The following is a 19,636-nucleotide window of genomic DNA, read 5'->3' as shown; positions in this document are numbered from 1 at the left end:
GCATGAAATTCATATCACAATCGAAAATATATATATTTCCATAATGAACAATGTGAAACAATTTGAAGTATTTTAATTAAGTTTATTTCGATTTGTAGATTCCGTGTACAAAAGAAACCAAAAAAAAATTAGAGCTAGTGAATCTGTGTGATTGAATTGGAAAAAAATGATGCTTATAAATATTAAATACAATAGCGTATGAATTGTCTAATAGCGATATAGATGCTTTAAAAGTTTTCTTCACACGTCTTATCTTTAGTCTGTTTGAAGTGCTGGAATTTCCTAATCAAATCTTCAGTTCCAATCTCTCCGTGCACCTTATTATCTCTCGTACGAACGTTCACCGTACCAGCAGCTTTCTCCTTTTCACCGACCACTAAAAATGAACAAATCAATGTGGTTAACCATGTGTAGTATGGTTTGGAAAAAAATTATTTTATGTTTGCAAGTTCTTGTAATAAACCATCAAAGTGTCGTGTTTAATAAAATAAAAGTGAAATTGGTTTTGCAAATGATTGCGTTAATTAAAAATTAAAAACAAATTATTGGATTTTCATTCGAGCATTGACTTTTCCAAAATGATCTGTGCGCAATAAATATTGAAACTCGCACAGAAAATAAATTAAAACATGCACCTTGACGAATTTGTATTTAAATCGATTGATTTCATATTTCTTGCAATCGCGCTAATTTCATAACAAATCACAGTTTTCTCAATTATAAATTTTAGACTTAATTAGTTTTTATAATAATGATTATCCATCCCATGTACCAAGAATAAAGTTGAATTTCGCGAGCTGGGCGTTTCTTATCTTCTTATTGAGTGTATCACCATGATCAGTATCAACCTCAGCCATGAAACCAGCCGCATAGATTTTGTCCATGACTTGTTCTGCGTACTCATCGACTGAGGGTCCTACAGGAACGACCATCACTTGACGTGGCGACAACCAGAATGGCCACTTGCCAGCGTACGATTCCGTTAGGATGGCAATCATTCGCTCTACCGAGCCAAGAATTGCACGATGGATTATCACAGGACGTACTTTTTCACCTGCCTCACTGGAAATAAAAAATAAAATGTAATCTTTATAGAGATAAACAAAAATATCTAAAAAATTTTTTGTCAACTTACTTAACGTAATACAGATTAAACCTAATCGGCAGTTGAAAATCTAATTGAATAGTAGCACATTGATGAGCTCGCTTAAGCGCATCCATAATAGTAATATCGATTTTAGGCCCGTAGAAAGCACCGTCACCGGGATTCAGAGTCCATGGCTTGCCGAAAGCATCCAAACTCTGTGAAAGTGCTTTTTCAGCAGCATCCCAGACTACAACGTCACCCAAGAATTTCTCAGGCCTCGTGGAGAGACATAAGTTAAAGGTGAAACCGAATACGGAGTAAACGTGATCTAGGAAATCCAGAGCAGCAAGCATCTCATCTTTGATTTGCTCGGGCGCGCAGAAAATGTGAGCGTCGTCCTGTTGAAAACGACGTACTCGCGTGAGACCAGTCAAAGCTCCGGAAAGCTCGTTACGATGCAGAACTCCAAAATCTGCCATACGCAGAGGCAACTCACGCCAAGATCTTTAATCGAAATACAAATCGCCAGCGTAAAATTTTTGTTGAGACATAATTATCTACATTTATAGGTCATGCATTTACCTATTCCGAACGTCAAAGATCATGCAGTGACCTGGGCAATTCATGGGCTTCAGTGCAAAGGTCTCTTTTTCAACGTCGAACGAGAACATGTTCTCTGCATAATGCTGCCAGTGGCCAGACGTTTGCCATAGTTTACTGTTGTATATGTTCGGCGACACAACCTCCTGCGATTGTGGGAAAATCAATTAGTTGACAGAAAACTATTACGTTATGAAAATAAATTTAAAAAATAAGCTAATTCTAACCTGAAAACCTCTCTTTCTATACTCAGAGCGTATAAAGTCAACAAGAGTATTGTAGATATGCGCTCCTCTTGGTTGGAAAAAGCATGATCCAGGTGATAATTCATGGAAAAAGAAAAGCTCTTGTTCTCGTCCAATTTTACGGTGATCCCGTTGAGCAGCTTCTTCCTGGATCTTTTCCCATTCTTTCAGTTGCTTGGGATCAGGAAAACTGATACCATAAACTCGCTGTAACGTTTCTGCATTAGCGTTACCTTCCCAATAAGCCGACGAGGATTTCGTCACTTTTGCTGCCTTTATTTTTCCAGTGTGTCGTACATGAGGACCTCGGCACAAATCGATCAAAGATCCACACCTGAAAAGAGTTAGATTTTTCAATGTTATTTCATAATTATTATTTGTCATTTAAATTTGTTTCTCGTAGAAAATATTCCGCTACCTATATACAGTAGTGGTAGGTGTTTTGACCTTCTCATTCAAAATTCTAATTTTGAACTCGTTGTACTTGAACATTTCCAGCAAATCTTCTTTCTTCATTTCAAGTCTCTCAAAAGGTTGTTTTTCTTTAACGATATTTTTAAACAGTGAATCCAAATATGGAAAATCATCATTTGATATACCAGCTTTATCTCCAATGTACATATCATAATAGTATCCATTCTCAATGGGTGGACCATAACATAAACAACCACCATAAACTCTCTCCACAACCTCTCCAAGAATATGAGCACTTGAATGCCAGAAGACTGCCTGAGCCTCCGGGTTATCAAACTTGAGCAATTCCAGTTTGCAGTCTGACTCCAATGGCCTATCCAAATCCCATACTTCGCCATTTACTTTAGCAATGATTGTGTTGTCAGCCAACCCTATACTGATGCCTTTTGCTACATCATAAGGAGTAGTACGCCAGGATTGTGCTGATATTTTTTTGCCGTCAGGTAGTGTTACAGTTATTTCAGCAGATAGCTTTGTTGCCAGTTCTGCTTCATACTCAGCCTTTAGTTTGTCAAAGAGCGTTATTCTGTCCTATAAATTGAAAATTTTTAATTAAGCAATAGTTAATGAAAATAATTGAGAATATTTGAGTATGGTGATAATTTACCTGAATGTAAGTTGGCCATGACTTCAATTCCTTAATATCGCTTTGTTCTGGAGTATTAGACTTTTTCTTCATTTTTACCTATATTTAAAAATATCCAATTATAATTAATGATCAACACTAACGTATAAATATCTTTAAATAATTTAACAATTATTTGTTGTATAATTTAAGTACTATTATCTTGTTTGGAGCATTATTTGCAGTAATACTTTATATTATAGAGGATACATATATAACAAGGACTCCACATGATGCAATTTGAAGCATGTGTTTACTAGACTAAATTTGTACAGATGTTGATTCTACATGATATGATTCGACACAATTTTTAAAATTTTGTATATTTAATATAATGATTTTTAATTGAATAAAAAACATAAAATAGTATTTATTAGAAAAGAAGATACTATTGAACATGTAGGCTTTCTATAAAAAATTTGATTTGTCATTGCAAAAACGTTATAATTGCAATCAATAGTTGCAAAAAACAGAAAACTTGTTAGAAAGCATTTATAACGTGCTTAAAGCTCAAAACAATATGACACAAGGCACAAATTTTCCTCATTAAAAGAGCTACTCTCTCGACAACAAATAACCAAAAATGAAAATCTTAAACGATCACCGGCTGCTCTGAAATAAAAATACGCAATAATGACACTCATAACAATACATTTAACACGGTAATCTCAATTACACACAAAATACCACAAAACTCTTAAAAATTACATTTAGAACCATAGTAGTAGAGTAAAAAACTCGCGGTCACGCGCGAAAGATAGGTTATGTGAAAATTCAATGATGCACGCGCTCGTTTAGTCGCTAATATTAGAAACGAAAGGAAATCACGTTGAATTCGTTCTTTCTTGTCGAGAGAAAGACCAACCAGGGCGCTTAGTGATTTCCATCTGGTGCCGGGACGAGTTGCGAACCCGAGTCCCCGGCAGCTCAGAATTGCCAGCAGCATGACCCCCTTGCAATTAAAAAATTGCGCGCCTGAATTGCTCGTTAACTAAATTTGTTTTGCTCTCTCCCTCTCAGCGAACGTTTAAATCGGTATTACTATCATGCCTTTTCCTCCTTCAGTGAAACCTTCTGCATAGCTACAGCTACGTCGTCGCTCATCCTTACTGAGACTGAGACTGTTCTGTTCTGTTCTGTTCTGTTCTGTTAGGCCCCGGTCCCATAGATACGTACGGATGCTGACGGATACGGACGCGAATCGCAACTCTAGTAACATCACTAAAAATATCTAGTTCGATTATTTAGTACCAACACTACCGGTAGTGATCAAAAGTAATTGTTGTTTAAAACTGTAGCGCCGAACGTTCCACATTTAATGAACGCTTACTTAACCTTTTACATTATTGCAGTCTATAAGATAGCAAATGATAGAGAATTGATAGACTTACAACTACAATTAGTGGAATTAGGCCTTAATTTTATGGAAGTACTTGAATATATGAGAAGAAGAAGAAAATATATATAAATGATATGTATTAATCATCCCAAAAGCTTTTTTTACATTAGCATACTTATCAATAAGCAATATTCATGAGAATTTGAAAAGTAAATTGTAGACCTGACATTTGAACATTAAATGTGGTACGTTCGGCGCTACAGTTTTAAACAACAGTTACTTTTGCTCACTACCGGTAGTGTTGGTACTAAATAATCGAACTAGATATTTTTAGTGATGTTACTAGAGTTGCGATTCACGTCCGTATCCGTCCGCATTCATACGTAGCTATGGGACCAGGGCTTTAGTATTTGTTGGCTCTGGTGTCGACTCACAGTATAGCAAGCTGTGTTCCATACGGCCATCAACTGACTTGATACGTTTGCGCGCGTGATTCAAATTGGCATTTTATTTGGGTAGAGCAAAGCGAAAGAAAAGAAAAGGCAAGTAAGTAAGTATCGAATGTGTTGAAGAAAGGCGAGAATAGATTAACTGACCATAGAGGTAGAAGTAAGTGTTATTTAATAGAGAAAGTAAAGAAAAAATTAAAGAAATATTTCTGAATTTTTAAGGAATTTACCTTACTGAGACTGAGTGTTCTTTCACTTCTTCCAGTACAGCTGCTGCTTACTAGGTATATACACTGTGCGGCAACTGATGAATCTGGAGATGTGTATAAGCATGCGTGTGAAGGTGTCTAGTTATGGGAGAAGACCACGTGGGGTTTATAAGTGTGTACTTTCCAACAGACAATAACAGTAGACACACACCTAACACATTGAGACGCGAATCAATTAATGGAGTAGTAAACGGAAGAAATGTTCTAAGAGAGTAAAAGTTTTGTGATTCATTAAAAGTGATAGTAATACCAAAGATATTATAATCCCACGTTTCGTCGGTAGAAGTATAAAAATGAGTCGTACAGGAGTTATCAGAATGCCGGTAGCAGAACTTGCGAGAAATCAGAATGTTCTTACCATTGAGAGAGATCAACAAGAGAACTTTATCAAAGGAAAACAGAGGGTTAAAATTGATAGATTTCCTCATGAGGAAGTGGACTTTACGTTATCCTTTACTAATGAACCATCAAGTCCATCAGCTTTGAAACCTTGTCATTGCAATTTCCGCAGAGATAGTTGTACTTGTGATTATGCACCAGGAGGAAACCATGATGTTGTTTATTTTAAATTAGATTTGAGGTTTCAAAATTACCTACATGAAATGTCACATGATTACAAGTACAGAATAACATGTAACATGAGACTTAAGATTGGCAAACAACAACAAGTCTGCTCTTTTGATGAAATCAGGATTGCAAAAAGTATGACTTTTTTTGTTAATTCAGATCATCACATGGATTGCATTCTCAATGATCTCAGTGGCGCATTGATTACTGTAGAAATTGACAGATTTTGTATTAGACCAGACTTTTCATTCAATAAAATCCAAAATGATTTTAGAGCTCTGTTAGATAATCCAGTACACAGTGATGTAACACTTAAAGTTGGAGATGTGTCCATCAAAGCTCACAAGAATATATTGTCATGTAGAAGTATAGTTTTTCAAGCCATGTTCAACTGTGAAATGACAGAAAATCAAACTGGAATAGTAAACATTGTTGATGTTTCTCCTAAAGTGATGCAAGAATTATTATGTTATATTTATACTGGTAGGAGTAACAATTTAGATAAAATGCCAGTTGAATTGTTTGAAGCTGCTGCCAAATATCAATTGAATGATTTGAAAACAGAATGTATAGAGTTTTTAATTTTTCATGTGAACCCAGAAAATATTGTTGAATTGTCTAAGTTAGTTGAGATGTATGCAGTGGAAGAATTAACAGAAAAAATTTCAGCTTTTATGAAGAAATATAAAAGAATTGTGAGAAACACTAATTTGACTATATAGATTGATTAACATTTTAGAAAAAAATTTAAGTTTTTATTGATTGTGTAAAAGATCAACTAATTAAATAGGAAAATTTGATATTGGATATGGTTTCTGTTTTATGAATTCTATGAAATCAATTTAGTGCCATATTTTATAAGAACAATTGTAGATATCAGAATGTTAATCACAACCAAATTAAAATACAAAGATAAAAATGGTTAGATATTACCTATGCTTCAATTTGTATTTTAGATATTTTATAAGCCAATGTTAATTGAATATATGTTGAATTTTCAAATTTATTTGTTTTGGAAAAATTGGAATAAAAAAATGTCTGATGTATTATATTTGTCACTTAATCTATTTAGAAAGTGTTCAACATTGTCAATCATTTAAATATTCAAAAATAATAAAGTACTTCTATTTTTTATAAAAATATGTTTATTTTCTTATCTAAATATACTGGCAAAGTCTTACTTTATTAAACAATAATTTCTATTTAAATAAATATTTTTAATGTTTTCCATTTTTCAGTGAGTATTTAACTACAATGATTTTAAAAACAATGTAATTTATTAAATTAAAAAAAATTTGAATGTAAAATAAAACAAAGAAATACAGAAATCATGTACTAATAGATATACAGCATATATATACTGTTGCAGCACACGTGATATCTATACTCATAAAATCAAAAATGCAAGACATAAATATTTTGCCAATAAATATACAATAAATTTCAAAAGAATGATTTTACAGATTGCATTAAATTATACTTTTAATAAAGATCAATTTTTGAAAATAAAAAAAACTTACGATCCTGCCAGGATTCGAACCTGGAATCTTCTGATCCGTAGTCAGACGCGTTATCCGTTGCGCCACAGGACCGTTGATACGTGGCAGAAGGTAGTTTTAGTATATAAACTTACTATTTTGAAACCTAATGGTCATTAAATAAACTTTAAAGTTATAGAAATCATCAGTATTTCATGATACCGATTAATAAATTGATTAAACTTAGTCTACATAAAAGTTTTAATACCTATTGTGAATGGAAACCCTTGTAAAATTTAGGTAACCCCTGGGAATGTAAGTAGAACAGCACTAGAAAACCATATTTGGTATTAAAAAACTCCTGTTATTTTATCAAACATATGTACAAAGGTATTTGTAAATAAGTCATATATTGCATGAAATTGGTGTCTTTTGAATAATTCTGTAAATAAGATTTGTCAATGACACACAAATGTTTTTTAATTAATTTTAATTAAACGTAATTTCATAATTCATCTACACAAAAGTTAAACTTAAATGGTTCATTTGACACAGTTGAATTCATTATTGCTATGGTTTTTGTTTGATTCAGTGGCTCGTCTTTGTTTTCAGCAGGTCTATTCAGCAGACTAGATGCTTTCTTTAAAAATATTGCTTTCTGCTGTGCTTTATTATTATCAGTTGTAAATTTAACAACACCAGTAGTTTTACCAAATTTCTTCTCATCTTCAGTCATTTTTGTCCGATAATCACCAAAAGTATTCCTCATAACTTGTCGTTTTTTAATGAGCGATGCATTGTGGCTTTTAAGTACATTGAGACTTTTTGTCATGTTGTACACTTGCTTTTCCTGGAGATTCACATTCATAAGTGCAGCTTCTAATTGTTGAACACACCAACAAAGTTCCAACTCAAATTGATCCTCTGCTTCCTGATTCAATCCACTTGCTGTTTGTGGTTCCGCACTTGATAATGATGTGAATGATGATTGTCTATTCTGAGGTACTTGTGAGGGAGGTTTAGCCAGCTTTGGCCGTGGAACTTTATTTCGAGGCTAAAATGTAATACCAATCATTGATTAATTAAAAAATGATAATGTAGTTTGCGGTTTAAAATGTAAATATAACCTAAAAATTCAGCGTAAAATAAAACTACTTGGTATGAAATAAAATGATTAACTATATACTCACTAGCTTCGTTTTTGTTGTCATTTTGAAGTCTTATTATTGATATTAATAAATATTAATAAGTCAATAGAACAATGAAAGGAAAAGTGTGCAATTGTGTGTTTGTTGATTGTCAGTGTCGATATACTAGGTTGCAACCGTGACGTGCACGTGGTTTATACGCGTGAAAATCCCTATATTACCGACAGCTGCATTTCTGAAATGAGAATTGGAATATTTTGTTTATTCTGAATTTATCGTTTGAAAGAAAATCTAATTGGACTTTGGCATCGACTACATCGAGTGCAAAGAAATAGAAATTTCGTAATAATAATATGAAAGGAAATGAATGGAATAGTTGAAAAAGAAACGTAGTCACAGGTATACGTTCATTTCATTTCGAAATGTTTGTTTTATTACGTACAGTGCGCCGTATAGAAATATCATACAAATTCTAAAATTGTTTAAATTTGTCACCTAATGACGGTATAATGCATAGCGGTACATATACATCGCGTGTAATATACAGCATTGAAAAATGGCAATTTTACAAGCTTTCATATTTACAAACGTAACATAGCGTGTGCTCGCTTTGGTATTTCTCCTTTCTTTGCTTTAAATAATGCTTATAATTGATGCTATATTATAACGCTTTTCTGACACGCGACATCACATTCAAGTATGCTTGCTTATTTATATTTATATCTATTTAGGTTTTATTAGTTTGTTCTGTCTTTCTCGTCTGCTCTAGCGCCTCCAATAAAATATATATTTACAAATTGTCTTTCTCTTCTTTACGTATCTCTAAAGTATTTACAGCATTTCACAGGCATATAGTAAGATATACAATACACGAGGGAAAGTTCATGACTATGTGGAATTGACAGGTTTCAGGAAAACTCAACAAATGAATCTTGTGTGACGGTAAGTCGCATTTGCAACTTGTCGGGCGAATAAGTCAAACGGATCGCGTTCGCTCGTGCATCCTGGTCGCGCGCATCACGAAACAAAATAATAAATCAACAACAACACAAAAAAGGTAATCTCGTAGAACACTCGGTGAGCGCGTCGAACGCGGAAAACTTTAACAACATCAAACGACACTCGTCTCTTATCAACAAATCTCGCATATACATGTAATAACCGTACCAATCCACTTGAATTTGAAACGCACTCGCAGCGCGAAAACGCGAGCGGAGCGGCCCGCGGGCAGCTCGGTTCAGGCGAGAAAGCTGTCCCTCTGCAAGTTCAAGGGGCGGCACTATGGGCTGCCCTGGTCGTGGTGCAGCGAGTCGCTATCGCTCTCGAGGTAAGTGACGTAGCTGTCGGTGCTGTCGGGGTGCTGGCCGACGTCGCCAGGGTGGTGCGGGCCGGCCGGCGGCAGGGGCCCGCCGCCGGCGTCGCCCATGGGGCCGGCGCCCATCATGCCCGGGGGCGGTAGCTGCGGCGGGGCCTGGCCATGCATGTCGTAGCCGTGCATCTGCAAAGGAGGGGGGGCGCGGTGATGAGGCGCGGACTCGGGCGGGCTCGGGCGGGCTCGGCGGGCGCGCCGAGGCGGCTCACCTGGGAGACCAAGTGGTGGAAGGAGGGCGCGTTGGGGTCCAGCCGGTCGAGGTCCGTGTGCAGCGCGAAGTCGGACAGCGCCTTCCAGGGCGGCTGGTAGGCCTGCACCTCCAGCGGCGTCATGCCGATCGGGCTCTCGTGCCGCACGGGGCTGCTCGCCACCATGGGTATGCCGTGCATGCCGCCGAAGCCCATCTTCCGACCGTCCTGCAAGTGGCGACGCTCCGTTACTTCAGGGCGCAACGGCCGCGGCCGCCAGCCAACTCAACAATTGTACCTTCTCCTGCTGCATCTGCTGCTTCATGGCGATGGTCTTCTTCTTGTCCTTGCACCTCTTGTTCTGAAACCACACCCTGATCACGCGCGGACTCAGGCCCGTCATCTCCACCAGTTGCTCCTTCATCAGCGCGTCGGGGCGCGGGTTGGCGGCGTAGCACGTGCGCAGCGTGTGCAGCTGCTTCTCGTTCAGCACGGTCCGCACCCGCGTGGGCTTGCCGTCGCTGCCGCCGCCGCCGCCGCCGCCGCCGCCCCCGCCGCTCTTGTGGCCCGAGCCGCCGCCGCCGCCGCCGCCGCCGCCGCCGCCGCCGCCGCTGCCGCGGGCGCCGCCCAGGGTCTTGTGCGAGCCGCTCTCCGAGCCCGAATCTGCGGAATGCGCAAGGCAACGGGCGTTCAGCTTGGTCTGCTTGCCGGCGGCCTCCCGGGCTCCCGGCCGGCGACTCGCCCGAGAGAGTTAAATTCGTCCTTGCCCCGCGCGCCGATCCGAAAAAAGCACGCGCGCCGCGAGCCAGTCTCGGCGCGATCGCGGCCCGCGCGGAGAAATTCGGGAAATTCTCGGTCTCGGGCGGCGCTCGTCGAGGAAGCGGGGCCCCGCTAAATTTGGCTCGCTCGCGCCGCGGCGCGCGGGACGAGGCAGGAGGCCGAGCGATTATCGGCGTATAATTATCCGCCGGAGTGGGCGATAGCATGTGTCGAAAGAATGCCTTTGATGTGGTCCCGGCGCATTTCGTAACCGTCCTTGCGATAAGCCCCTCTCGCGCTCTCCAGATCCCAGCGCGATAAGATTGTCATCTGCCGGCGGCGGCGTTTTCGCCTGTTCGCCGGAGGAATAAATAAAGGGCTTTACGAGGCGCGCGATAGCTACCGGTGACGCGACGCCGCGGATTAATGAAGCGAGCGCGTCGCGCGCTGTGTGCCACGGTAGTTGGCGGCTGTCTGTTACATTTGACACCTCTCGGACCGGACTCGAGATTCCGGTCTTTCCGCCGCCGCGGGAGAAGCAGAAAAAAGGACGATCCTTCTCCGCTCCTTTTTTTACTTTTCGGTGGCACGCGAGATCGCGACGGACGCGTCCGTGCGAGCGGGAGCCGACGCTCCTTTCGCGGGCGCGCGAAGGCCGCTCGGGATCGATCGCCGACGCTCGCCCGGACGACGCGGGCCGGCCGACGGAGCGCCTCGAGCGCCTCGAGCGCCTCGAGCGCCTCGCGCGCGAGCGGCGATGTCGCGGGCACGTGCTAATTGCGCCGGGCCACCGTGGCGGGCGCGCCTCGTTTGAGCGAGGAATTAGCGCTGGCGCGCCCGTGCTCGTTTGTCAATTGATATTGGCTCCCCGGACGGAGCGCGCCCGGCGAGGATTAGAGCGCGCGCCATCAAAGGCCGGCGCGCCGCCTAATCCCGGTCAAGCCCTAATCGCTTCAATTATCAACACCTGCAGCTCCGTCCGGGCCGGCTCGACTCGGCGCGGGCGCGCCCTAATCCCCGCTCGTTCGCGCGCGCTAAGCCCGCAGGCGTCGTCGCGCCGCGGACACTTACCCGACAGCGAGCCGTCGTTCGGGTGCATGTGGTGGTTGTTGTTGGTCAGGTTGGCGTTGTTGTTGTTCTCGTTGCCGGGCAGCCCGGCGGCCACGCCGCCGCCGCACAGCTTCTCGCCCTCCAGGGCGTCGTGGTCGTGCCGGCAGAACAGGCCGTCGGAGCGCAGCGCGAACTCGTCGCCGGGCACCAGCTGGCGCATGCAGGCCGAGCAGCGGAAGCACTCCAGGTGGTAGATCTTCGTCTTGGCCCGCATCACGAAGTCGTTCTTGTTGAACGACTGCCGGCACTTGTCGCACTTGGTTCCGAACAACCTGTGCGCCAGTCCGCCGGACAATTCGCAATTAGCTTTGTCGCTCAGCTGACTCGCAAGCCGGGCCGGCGCGGCGCCGCCGCCTCGCCGACGACGCCGTTTCCGCGCCTATTTTTAACCGCGCGCGCGCGGGCGCGGGCACAAAAATTCGTCGTCGGGCGTCGCGGACAGGCGGTTTTTCAGCGACAGACTGACGGTCCGTTTGTTTGAGTTCCAGCCCCGAAATTCCGGATGCGGGAGATTCGCTACTTCTCCGCGCCTGTGTGTTTCTCTTTCTTCGCGCGGGCCTCTCCAAATAAACCGGACGCGCGGCGCGAGAGCGGCGCCGATCGGAGGCTGCTGCTGCTGCTGCTCCGCGGGCTCGCGCTTACCTGACGTAGTCGTCCTTGCAGTAGGTCTTGCCGTCGCGCACGAAGCAGGTGCAGCTCTCGTCGAGGAACTGCTGACAGGCGGCGCACTTGAGGCAGGCGGCGTGCCACTCGAGGTCCGGCGCCACCCTCAGGATCCACTGGTCGTGGATGCGTCCTCCGCAGCCGACGCACAGCGAGCTCCTTCCTTCTGCAAATGTTGAATTTGCGCATCGGTCAGGCGCGCCGTTCGCTGTACCGCGCCTCCCGGGGGACGCGTGACATTCCCGATTCCGAGGTCGCGTCCAGCGAACGAGCGTCGTCCGATGGGATAAATACATCGAGAAGATCGATCGAAGCGTCCGACCAATCGATCACCGACGGACGCACGCGCCAAACCGCGCACACGGGAATCAATAACGGATCGCACGAGCACCTCGTTGCAAACGGAAATCTACGAGCGCTCGCAGCTCGCGTTATCCGGAAGAGACGCTCGGGAGATAAGAGCGCGCGCGCCGATAAAGTGTCGCGCACGCGCCTTTTCTTCTTCGGCGCGGCATCCTTCCTTTGCTTTATCGCTGTGTTTGCTTTCGCGATACAAAGTGCGTCGGCGCGAAGAAAGAAAAACATTTCTCTTGCTTTTTTTTCCTTCCTTTTTTTCGTTTCTCTCATTTCTGCTCTCGCTCGTCAATCGTGCATCGCCACTTGTTGCGACGCAAAGAAAGGAGCGCGCGATTCGCGATACATTCGCATCGTGCACGTGCCCGCAAAACAGGTAAAAACGTTGAGACAAAAGCTGCGCACAGACGCTGAAACGCATTGACAAAGAGAAAAAGGGGGGAGGCGGAGCTTTTGTGGTTGTAGCTTGTGGCATAGAAGGGGGAGACAGCGCGCCGACGGTACGCTCCGCCCAAGTTTTCCCTCTCTCGCAGTCTCTCTCTCTCTCTCTCTCTCTCTCTCTCTCTCTCTCTCTCTCTTTCTCCTTAAGTTCGATTATGCGCGTTGAACGAAATTTCGTCCTTCTGAACATTTATGGATTGATGCCTGCGTTCGTGTGCCTGCTTGCTGTTCGAGAGCGCGATTTAACAACGACACTTCCTCCGTTGCGATAAAATTGTCGAACGCTTTTTTTGGGTTGCTGTCCTCGGAACCTAAATTTAACAAAGCACGATTGGGCATGGTGTCGAGAAAACTTAAGCGCAGAGTTTTTTCAATCGGACCAATAATCGCGTTTTTTCGTGCAAAATTATTGCTTCGTTATTTTGACTTTGCGCGTGCGTGGTAATCCGAGTAATAAATATATCGCAGCCAGGTGATATTTGTACAGGAAAATGCGTCCCATCAGTCTAATAAATTGGAGAGAGGACTATTTGTTGGACGTTTTACAGAACTGTTTGAAATAACGAGGACGGGCAGGTTCGCTGACAAGCCGAGCTGTTTGCGTTCTTCCTTGCAGGCCAAGCAACGCGCGTTATTGTACACAAGTGCGGACGTATCAAATGGTTTTTCACGTTTGAATTATTAAAGTAGACTCATTGATAAGTGGCGGTGGTTCGCAATATCGCGAGAGGACTATTCACACGTACAACACTGTCAATCCTAATTAGCACAGCTATCTTCGACTTCTCACCTGTCCCGCCAAATTATAAAGCTTTTACGTAGCCAAATGAAAATCCCATTGGTATTCATTAAAATTAATCCATCAACATGCAAATAAAATGTGTATAATGCCGCTCGTTAAAGAATAAGACGGTACACGTGCTCGCGCGCAGCTACGAAGGTGGCAATTAATGCCCTGGACACAGTGCGCAACTAGCGCGAGTATAAATATGGATGCGCTCGAAATCCAGGCAGAGCTAATCGCGATAAGGATCTGCCGCGAGCAAAACGAGAGTTTCGCGCTGCAGTTCGCCGACAAGCGGCGGCGGCGGCAGCGGCGGCCTGGTATAAATTGCAACCTCTCTCTCTCTCTCCCTCTCTCTCTGGCCGCACGCGAGCGCTGAGATGTTGGAGCCTTTCGAGAAGTTCTCCCCGATAAGGAACGCGCCTCCTTGTACGAGATCGCGCGACGGTGCTGTACTGTGTAAAGCGCACTCACGCCAAAGACGAGAGCTTCCCTTTGTTCCTTGCCGCGACTGCGACTCTTGAGAGACAGAGAAGTTCGATCGGACTTTGTTTTCGCTCGATCGACGAGCTTTCTGGATTTTCAGACTCTCCAGGTCCGCTTCCCGTAGTATTTCGGAAAGTCACGCGAGCGGCTCCAAAGTATTTTTGAAATATCGATCGTTCGATTCGCGAGAATTCGATTTTCGTCGATGTCCTATCCTCTCTTACAAAAGCTTGTGCTTCGTAACGGTAGTCGCTCAAGTGCGTGACATTTTTTCATGGCTATTTCTAATTAACCGTTACGCGCAGTCAAAAACATACATTGTGAACGATCATTTAGATTTTTGATCATTTTATGTCTTATTATGAAACTATCTTAAACTATCTTACCTAAACACCACAGATTCACGATTGCGGAATGATGGTCGTTGAAACGAGTGGAAAATAAGATAACGCTCGTTCGCTTCTAATTTTCATGCGGTAAATCATCGCTTTTTATCGCGCGCTCCAAGTTTCCGCAATAATCTTGCAATTAAAAGCAAACATTATATCCTAGTTTCATACATATATTATTGCTATTCTCCAGGTAATCAAAGGTCATAGAGCGGCCCATCAAAATTGATAAAAAATTTCATTTTACAGCTAAGCATCGAACCGACATCTTCGATCTTTTCTTATCACGCGCGCGGAAAGTACAAACTCGGTTTTTGCCTTTGTTTATTTTGTTCTTTCGGACAAACTCCGCAATGGGGCGCGTCGTCTTCCGAAAAACAAGAAAAAGAACGAACAACTTGAAAAATTAGCATATAGCCCTCAAACCAGCCGCGACTAACAAGGCTGGCAGCGGCGACGAAACGTTTATATGGGTCAGCAACGCAAAAGGAAAAACAAGCTTTCGCGCGCGAGTACAGTCTCGGAGCTTCCGGCAGACAAAAAAGAGGAGGTTGGTCTTTGGGTCCTCGCGCGTGTTAGCCGTTGAAAAATGAAGCAAGCCACCCGGTAAAGTCCCCTAGTCAAAGTGGATCTGACGCGAAATAAGAAAAAAGAAAAGAGTAGAAGCAGCGACGACGACTCGGCGCCGGGGCCTGTTGCGTGTTCGTCTGACGGCAAAAGGCGCCGCCGCTGACTGCTATGCGCTATTTCATTAACACCTTCGCTAATTATTCGTAGGGGGGATCGGTGGAATCTATGCTTTTCCAGTGAGGTCAAGACGATTGGGAATGCAGCGCCGCAGAATTCCTCCCGGCCGGAGGATGTTGTTCATACCATTTGCCTGCGGCGTCATTCGTCGTTTCTGACTTTTATGCCTGCGGTTTCCGAGATTATCCATCTTACGCGCATAGTTTTCGCTTACTTTCCTCGTGCGCCAAATACAGCTCGATAATCGAGGTCGGTAGGAATGCAAGATAACGAAATGACGACAACAGTACACCTATTCAATGTCAAGTCGAGCGCATCTGTCGATAAATCTCCAGAGTAAAAAGTTCATATCATCGCAAGTAGAAATTCAGCAGCAGCGTGCCCCGATCAATCAGCTTCGAAGCGACCTAATCACGAGGAATAAAAAAAGGTAAATTTTATCGGCACTAAATTTAGGATGCGTATACGCACACGTAGACACAGAGGCGAGCGGCGCGTTCTTAAACACGCAGAGAGAGAGAGAGAGAGAGAGAGAGAGAGAGAGAGAGAGAGAGAGAGAGAGAAGAGAGCCGATATCCTCCAACTTCTCTGTCTCACTCTCCGTGTGTCTGAAATTTATGTAGGTGTTGGCCATGGCTCTCTCTTCTTTTATCAGCAGCGCGTTGCTTCAAGCGGCATTCCGGCGCCGAGAGCAGGTTCTAATTCGTTGACTTTTTCGTCTTTCTTTTTCCTTCATACGTTTAATCCTCTCTCTCTCTCTCTCTCTCTCTCTCTTTCTCCCTCTCTTTAATGCTGCTGGCATAATGAGCGTGAAAATTAGATGCGCGGCTACCGCGCGCGAGCCCCACACGCGCAAAAATCCGTGGATATTTCGGCTGCATAAATCAAAGACGCGGGAAAAGATAGCGAGTCATTAGTGGCGTGCGTGTGCGTGCGTGGATTCCACCTCGTTCGGGGTGAACGCGCGGGGCTATATTCTGAATTTTAAGCACGCGTATTTTCGCATTTCTAATCAGGACGAAATAGATTATTCGCGCGCCCGAGAGACAAACATCCGACGGCTTAATTGACTATCGATTTGCATTTCTAGATGCACTGCGCACATTCGCCCACCGCGCGCTCTTTGCAATAGCCCCGCGCATTGGCGTGAAGAATAGAATAGCATCCGCTTTCGTCGTATGCCATTGACAAATCGCTTTATTTTAGCCTGACTGTGCGTAACTTATTTAGCGAGCGCGTTACGCTGCCGCGCACGCACCAAATCGCTCGACGTCAGGCTCGGTTGTGGAAAAACTGAAAAGTCCAAACGAAATAAAACAAAGTTCTCCGCTATTTTCGATTGCTGCGACTAGTGAGTCATAAATATTTTCGAAGAATCGACGCGATATATCTATACTGATCGTCTATGCGCGGAATACGGTAGAAAGTGTGAAATTCCTGTACACTTGTCTTTTTGCCCATTCAAACTTTTACAGTTATAATCGAATTAGCTACTGGTCAGTCTTTTCATATTCATCATTGATTGTTTATCAATTGACCAACGCACAATTTATTTAACTCTTGGTGTGTTCATGCTCTTGGAGTCTATGAGTACACTGTAAACATTTTGCTTGAATCGAGCGTTGAAAGGCGAACTTAAATAAAAGTCAGTAAAACAACTTAAAAAAAATAATCGATTGTATAAGCTTGCTTGAAATGAGAAACAGTTTGATAAGCTGAGTGCGAGTACTTAATAAAATTTATTAACCGTAATGCAAAGGATCGAGCTTCGTTGTACTGAACGTCAAGCAACAAAAGGAAGCTCCGCGAGTACATCTGCATTCTTTAAAAAGAACCTAACCCGTCTCACGCTAACGGAAATCAACGCGTGTCCCGGAAAAATCGGACGGAAAGATCCTGGTACAAGATTAAAGTCCAGTAAAGGGTCTGTCCGAGCAGCCGAAAGTCGTTTTGAGACAAGCCAGAAGGCTCCCCCGAAGGAAAAGAAAAAAGAGACGGAGGGAAGGGCCCTTTTTTGGCGCCATTGATCTATATCCGATCCCGAGCGTAGCACCATCCGTGCGGGTAATATATCATTCGTCTCGTTATCGGCTTTTCGCGTAAACAAACTTAAAAAAAGAGAGGGAGGCCGTAATTTCAACATAATTTTGAGTCTTGAAAATGATGCTTACTTCATTTTCACGAAAAAGGTGCTAGCGGTTTCGGAAGTGCGCCACTGATTTAGGAACGGATTTTCCTTTTTCCGACAGATTTCTAATTGCCAATGAAGGGAGCCGTTAGCGCAAATGCTGCTGACCGCGAGTGGACTCGATCACTTCTAAAAACAATATTGTCCGAGAAGGGACGGATCCTCCGTTTGTTTATCCATTAGAGCGTCAAAGAAAAACACGCCACAGCAAAAGGAGCATGCTAATCCCCCCTCCGCGTTTTCCAATTTTCCAAAACCAAACACGCGTCTGCGCGCACTGACCCCGAAACAATATTTCCCCACATGTATCATGCCGCGATCGAATGAAAACATCGATGAGGCAAAAAAGGATCCCTGCCTTACCATGAAAAATTGTGTCCCTCGAGAAGGCCAGATACTCGATGTACGTCGTCACGCGCTTGTCGAAGGGGGGTAACTCGATTGGCGGTACGCTCCGCAAACACACTCATGATAATTCAATCATGCCCCCTTCTACAGACGATGTCAACCTTATTTCCCCCTGCTGCCGCTGGCTGGCTGCTGCAGCAGAAGGGGGGCGGCGGAGAGAGGCCTCATATAATCCACAGATGAGAACATCTGCACTCTAATCGGCTGATGATTCCTGTACCAGGGCGACGTGCACCCCCCACCCCGCTCACGAAGCTTTTATTTACGTCGCGCTTGTTTTTCCTCGGCACAGCGGTGCGCGCGGCGATGCTTTCTTTGCGACTCTGCCAGCCGCGCGACCGTTTAACGGAGCGGCGATTAGTGCGCTCGAGAGGGTGGACGGGAGATTTTGGTTCTGGCGAGCCGTGTGCCGAGCCTACCGTGGGCGCAGCCGGCACAGCAGAGAGGAATAATATTTTCGCGCCGGGCTGTTTTGTCACTGCGCGCACCGACGACGCTCTGGCTGATGGATCGTCGATAGCCCCGATCTCTGCGTGCACGCGCACTTCCGTAGGCACACGGTCCTCGACAATCCAAGCCAGTCCGACGACGACTGCGACCTGCTCAACTAACCCAGAAATAAGGCTGCCGCGCGAGACGCCTTCGGGCCGACGGACGGCAGTGGAATAAATCAGCAGTCGGCCCCTTGTTCAATGACCCTAGCGTCGGCCGCGTCGTTTCGGGCACTTTGCGCGATTAAACTGGACGCCCTCGGCCTCCTCCCCCCTCTCACTCGGCGCGATTGCCGGGCGCGGAACTGAAATTCTTTCCGACAGTCATGCTCGGCGTTCGGCGCCGCAACGGGGCCGATCCGATCGAACGCGGCACGCAACTCGGCCGACCGCCCGGCGAAGCCGCGTGCCGACGCACCGCACACGAACTGCATCGAGAGGTTATTGGCGCGCGCACTGTGGACTTACTTTGAGCCATGGGGTCACCACCGGTGTCGTCTTGGATCTTGACCGGCGATATCTTGAGGGAACGAGGTGGGCCCTGCAGCGGGCCCACTTGGTTAGGGCCGGCGCCGCGCTGCATCGGGGCGCAGCCAAGCACCACCTCCACTCCCTCCTCCTCCTCGCCGACGACCACCGACTTGCGGGTAATCTTGGCGGATTTTCCCCGCGGCCGCCCGCTGCCTTATTATAGCTCCTGTCGCGTTCGGCGAGGCTCCGCGGGCGCGCGCACCTTCTCTGCGCGAGGGCGACGAGGCTGCGCGAGACACGCGCGCGACCAGGGCCCGACAGGCACTGAGCGCTGCCCGGCCGCCCGAGCGCTGCCTATCTCGCTCGTGGCACGCTCCCGCCGCCGCGCCGCGCCGCGCCACGCCGCGCCGCGCCTCGCCTCGCCGCGCCTCGCCGCGCCTCGCCGCTCGCCCGGCCGTCAACGCCCACGGCGCGCGCTCATTGGCGGCCGGCTACAAAATGGCC

At 45.1% G+C, this 19,636-nt stretch overlaps 4 protein-coding genes and 1 non-coding gene across 9 annotated transcripts; 1 reads left to right on the top strand and 4 right to left on the bottom strand.

Annotated features, from left to right (window-relative positions):
- Positions 1–46: 46 nt before the first annotated feature.
- LOC131674423 (threonine--tRNA ligase 1, cytoplasmic) lies at positions 47–4,196 on the bottom strand. 4 transcript variants are annotated; one of them, XM_058953098.1, is made up of 8 exons: positions 3,897–4,147; positions 3,014–3,091; positions 2,351–2,937; positions 1,915–2,266; positions 1,670–1,833; positions 1,136–1,591; positions 773–1,062; positions 47–376 (listed from the first exon to the last, which is right to left on the bottom strand). In XM_058953098.1, exons 1-8 carry the CDS (start codon positions 3,975–3,977, stop codon positions 228–230), a joined length of 2,157 nt encoding a protein of 718 aa, XP_058809081.1. In that variant the 5' UTR covers positions 3,978–4,147; the 3' UTR covers positions 47–227. The 4 variants fall into 4 exon arrangements, with proteins under 4 accessions (XP_058809081.1, XP_058809082.1, XP_058809084.1 ...); XM_058953099.1 differs by having other exon boundaries at positions 48–376; positions 4,082–4,196; XM_058953101.1 differs by having other exon boundaries at positions 48–376; positions 4,074–4,094.
- Positions 4,197–4,875: 679 nt separating this feature from the next.
- On the top strand, positions 4,876–6,767 carry LOC131674432 (TD and POZ domain-containing protein 2-like). The gene is made up of 2 exons (XM_058953119.1): positions 4,876–4,979; positions 5,085–6,767. Exon 2 carries the CDS (start codon positions 5,382–5,384, stop codon positions 6,375–6,377), a length of 996 nt encoding a protein of 331 aa, XP_058809102.1. The 5' UTR covers positions 4,876–4,979; positions 5,085–5,381; the 3' UTR covers positions 6,378–6,767.
- Positions 6,768–7,174: 407 nt separating this feature from the next.
- On the bottom strand, positions 7,175–7,247 carry Trnar-acg (transfer RNA arginine (anticodon ACG)). The gene has a single exon. It is a non-coding gene; the product is annotated as a tRNA-Arg (tRNA).
- Positions 7,248–7,491: 244 nt separating this feature from the next.
- LOC131674434 (UPF0488 protein CG14286) lies at positions 7,492–8,458 on the bottom strand. The gene is made up of 2 exons (XM_058953121.1): positions 8,324–8,458; positions 7,492–8,187 (listed from the first exon to the last, which is right to left on the bottom strand). Exons 1-2 carry the CDS (start codon positions 8,342–8,344, stop codon positions 7,639–7,641), a joined length of 570 nt encoding a protein of 189 aa, XP_058809104.1. The 5' UTR covers positions 8,345–8,458; the 3' UTR covers positions 7,492–7,638.
- A 234-nt stretch (positions 8,459–8,692) lies between these two features.
- On the bottom strand, positions 8,693–19,636 carry LOC131674425 (insulin gene enhancer protein ISL-1). Of its 2 annotated transcripts, none has more exons than XM_058953107.1 (6): positions 19,130–19,636; positions 12,353–12,539; positions 11,672–11,982; positions 10,140–10,504; positions 9,863–10,057; positions 8,693–9,779 (listed from the first exon to the last, which is right to left on the bottom strand). In XM_058953107.1, exons 1-6 carry the CDS (start codon positions 19,242–19,244, stop codon positions 9,561–9,563), a joined length of 1,392 nt encoding a protein of 463 aa, XP_058809090.1. In that variant the 5' UTR covers positions 19,245–19,636; the 3' UTR covers positions 8,693–9,560. The 2 variants fall into 2 exon arrangements, with proteins under 2 accessions (XP_058809090.1, XP_058809089.1); XM_058953106.1 differs by having other exon boundaries at positions 9,863–10,069; positions 19,130–19,635.

Source organism: Phymastichus coffea, unplaced genomic scaffold, assembly GCF_024137745.1.
Source record: "Phymastichus coffea isolate CEN01 unplaced genomic scaffold, Cenicafe_Pcof_1.1 PCOF00242, whole genome shotgun sequence".
In the NCBI taxonomy this organism is placed as follows: domain Eukaryota; kingdom Metazoa; phylum Arthropoda; class Insecta; order Hymenoptera; family Eulophidae; genus Phymastichus; species Phymastichus coffea.
This window is presented reverse-complemented; position numbering and strand designations above follow the sequence as displayed.

Excerpts from the sequence above, each read along its gene's own strand:
- LOC131674434 (XM_058953121.1), bottom strand. The coding sequence starts at position 8,344 with ATGACAACAAAAACGAAGCTA. Across the intron at positions 8,188-8,323 it reads TGACAACAAAAACGAAGCTA|CCTCGAAATAAAGTTCCACG; the intron begins GTGAGTATATAG and ends ATTACATTTTAG.
- LOC131674425 (XM_058953106.1), bottom strand. The coding sequence starts at position 19,244 with ATGCAGCGCGGCGCCGGCCCTAACCAAGTGGGCCCGCTGCAGGGCCCA. Across the intron at positions 12,540-19,129 it reads TGGTGACCCCATGGCTCAAA|AAGGAAGGAGCTCGCTGTGC; the intron begins GTAAGTCCACAG and ends CAACATTTGCAG. Across the intron at positions 10,070-10,139 it reads AGCAGATGCAGCAGGAGAAG|GACGGTCGGAAGATGGGCTT; the intron begins GTACAATTGTTG and ends CGCCACTTGCAG.
- LOC131674423 (XM_058953098.1), bottom strand. The coding sequence starts at position 3,977 with ATGCTGCTGGCAATTCTGAGCTGCCGGGGACTCGGGTTCGCAACTCGT. Across the intron at positions 3,092-3,896 it reads GGAAATCACTAAGCGCCCTG|GTAAAAATGAAGAAAAAGTC; the intron begins GTTGGTCTTTCT and ends TTTTAAATATAG. Across the intron at positions 2,267-2,350 it reads CCTACCACTACTGTATATAG|GTGTGGATCTTTGATCGATT; the intron begins GTAGCGGAATAT and ends AACTCTTTTCAG.
- LOC131674432 (XM_058953119.1), top strand. The coding sequence starts at position 5,382 with ATGAGTCGTACAGGAGTTATCAGAATGCCGGTAGCAGAACTTGCGAGA.